This window comes from Olea europaea, unplaced genomic scaffold (assembly GCF_002742605.1).
Source record: "Olea europaea var. sylvestris unplaced genomic scaffold, O_europaea_v1 scaffold2762, whole genome shotgun sequence".
Classification (NCBI taxonomy): Eukaryota; Viridiplantae; Streptophyta; class Magnoliopsida; order Lamiales; family Oleaceae; genus Olea; species Olea europaea.
In genome coordinates, this window is record NW_019246070.1 from 74,744 (window position 1) to 76,278 (window position 1,535).

A 1,535-nucleotide genomic window follows, 5' to 3' on the forward strand; every position below is an offset into this window, starting at 1 on the left:
AATTTTATTACTGAATAAATTTCAATCTAAAATGACATTATCTCTAAAAGATGGAGATGAATCACAATTTATGAATTAAGCTCTTATTCATTTCCCATTCTTTTTCCATTAAAATAAAAAATATAATCGTTATCCATCACATCAAGCCACCAAATTTGAATTTCTATCTCTTCTGTGGGGCCATAACGACTATATTTTTTATTCTCATTTTTTCAAAAATGGGAAACGAACGTCCCTTAAATTTGTTATCCACTAATGTATTAATTTGTTATGTGATAGATTCTTAGTAGATTATTTCTATCTCTCTATATATACATATAACACCATCAAAGCTTAGGCAATATGAATTCTCAGTGTGTTTGGCTACTTAACCCCTTCATCTGGTATGAAGTTATGGAATATGCATGCGGTTAATTTCAAGAGTTCGCATATGGTCCCCGATATGTAATTATATTGAATCTAAATTTACAAATCTAAAATGGATAATAATTAACATGATTTCTCTCTCATTTATATATTATCAATTGTAATTATAGTTTCTTGAAAATTTTATAGTTGGTGGAAGGATGTGGGCTTAGCAAATAAGTTGTACTTTGCAAGAGACAGGCTGATGGAGAGCTTCTTTTGGTCAGTTGGAATGGTATTTGAGCCACAATTTAGTGAATGCACAAAAGGTTTAACCAAAGTGGCGAAGCTAATCACTATTATAGATGATGTTTATGATGTTTATGGCTCTCTTGAAGAACTTGAACAATTTACAGATGCTATTGAGAGGTTTGTACTTGTAAAAAACAATAAATTTATTGCATTTTTGTTCTTCAAAACACAAATTTAATTAATTATTTTTTTATCGAAATTTTGGTGCTCTTGTTGCAGATGGGATATCAATGCTTTGCAGCATCTTCCTGGCTGCATGAAGATATGCTTTTTAGCTCTTTACAACACAGTTAATAACATGGCATATGATGTTCTTAAGGAACAAGGTCAGGTCATCCTTCCTCAGCTCGCAAAAGTGGTAGGTGCATTAATATTATATATTTGAATTTGACAAAGTATATTTAAATATAACAAAATATATTTTCCTTTATTATCTTATCTCTTTAAAATATATTTTTTCATACTTTTGAATAGATGATATCATGTATTTTTGTGATTATAAATATTGTTGTTATATTTTTAAATAAAATGAATCATGGTTGGTTTCTTAAAAAAATTATATATTTTGCAAATTCGCATGACAAATAATTTACAAATCAACATATATAAATACATTATCAATATCATTTAATAAAATTTTATGTCGTTTAATATAGTGCATTGTCTCTAATATTTTAAAAAAATAAATCATCTTAACGTTTATACTATATTAACTTAAAAAAAATAAAATAATGTTATCATAATACTGAAATCGCAATAAATTTAGCGTAAAATGTTTGAATCTTTGATATCTTCTAGTTCATTTTTGTTGTAAATACTCAAAATAAATTTTACTTTGTTCACTTTTGTTAATTGGAATTAAATTTTTGCAAAGTAAA

General features: G+C 26.6%; 1 protein-coding gene across 1 annotated transcript in view; it reads left to right on the plus strand.

The window, feature by feature from the left end:
* LOC111383800 (isoprene synthase, chloroplastic-like) overlaps positions 1–1,015 on the plus strand; it is a gene marked incomplete at its 3' end in the record, with an annotated part of 7,759 nt that extends 6,744 nt beyond the window's left edge. Inside the window, exons 4-5 of the mRNA XM_023007964.1 lie at positions 556–774; positions 877–1,015. Coding sequence (XP_022863732.1) covers positions 556–774; positions 877–1,015 — 358 coding nt within the window. The remainder of the gene's footprint in view (positions 1–555; positions 775–876) is intronic.
* Between the last annotated feature and the right edge of the window lie 520 nt (positions 1,016–1,535).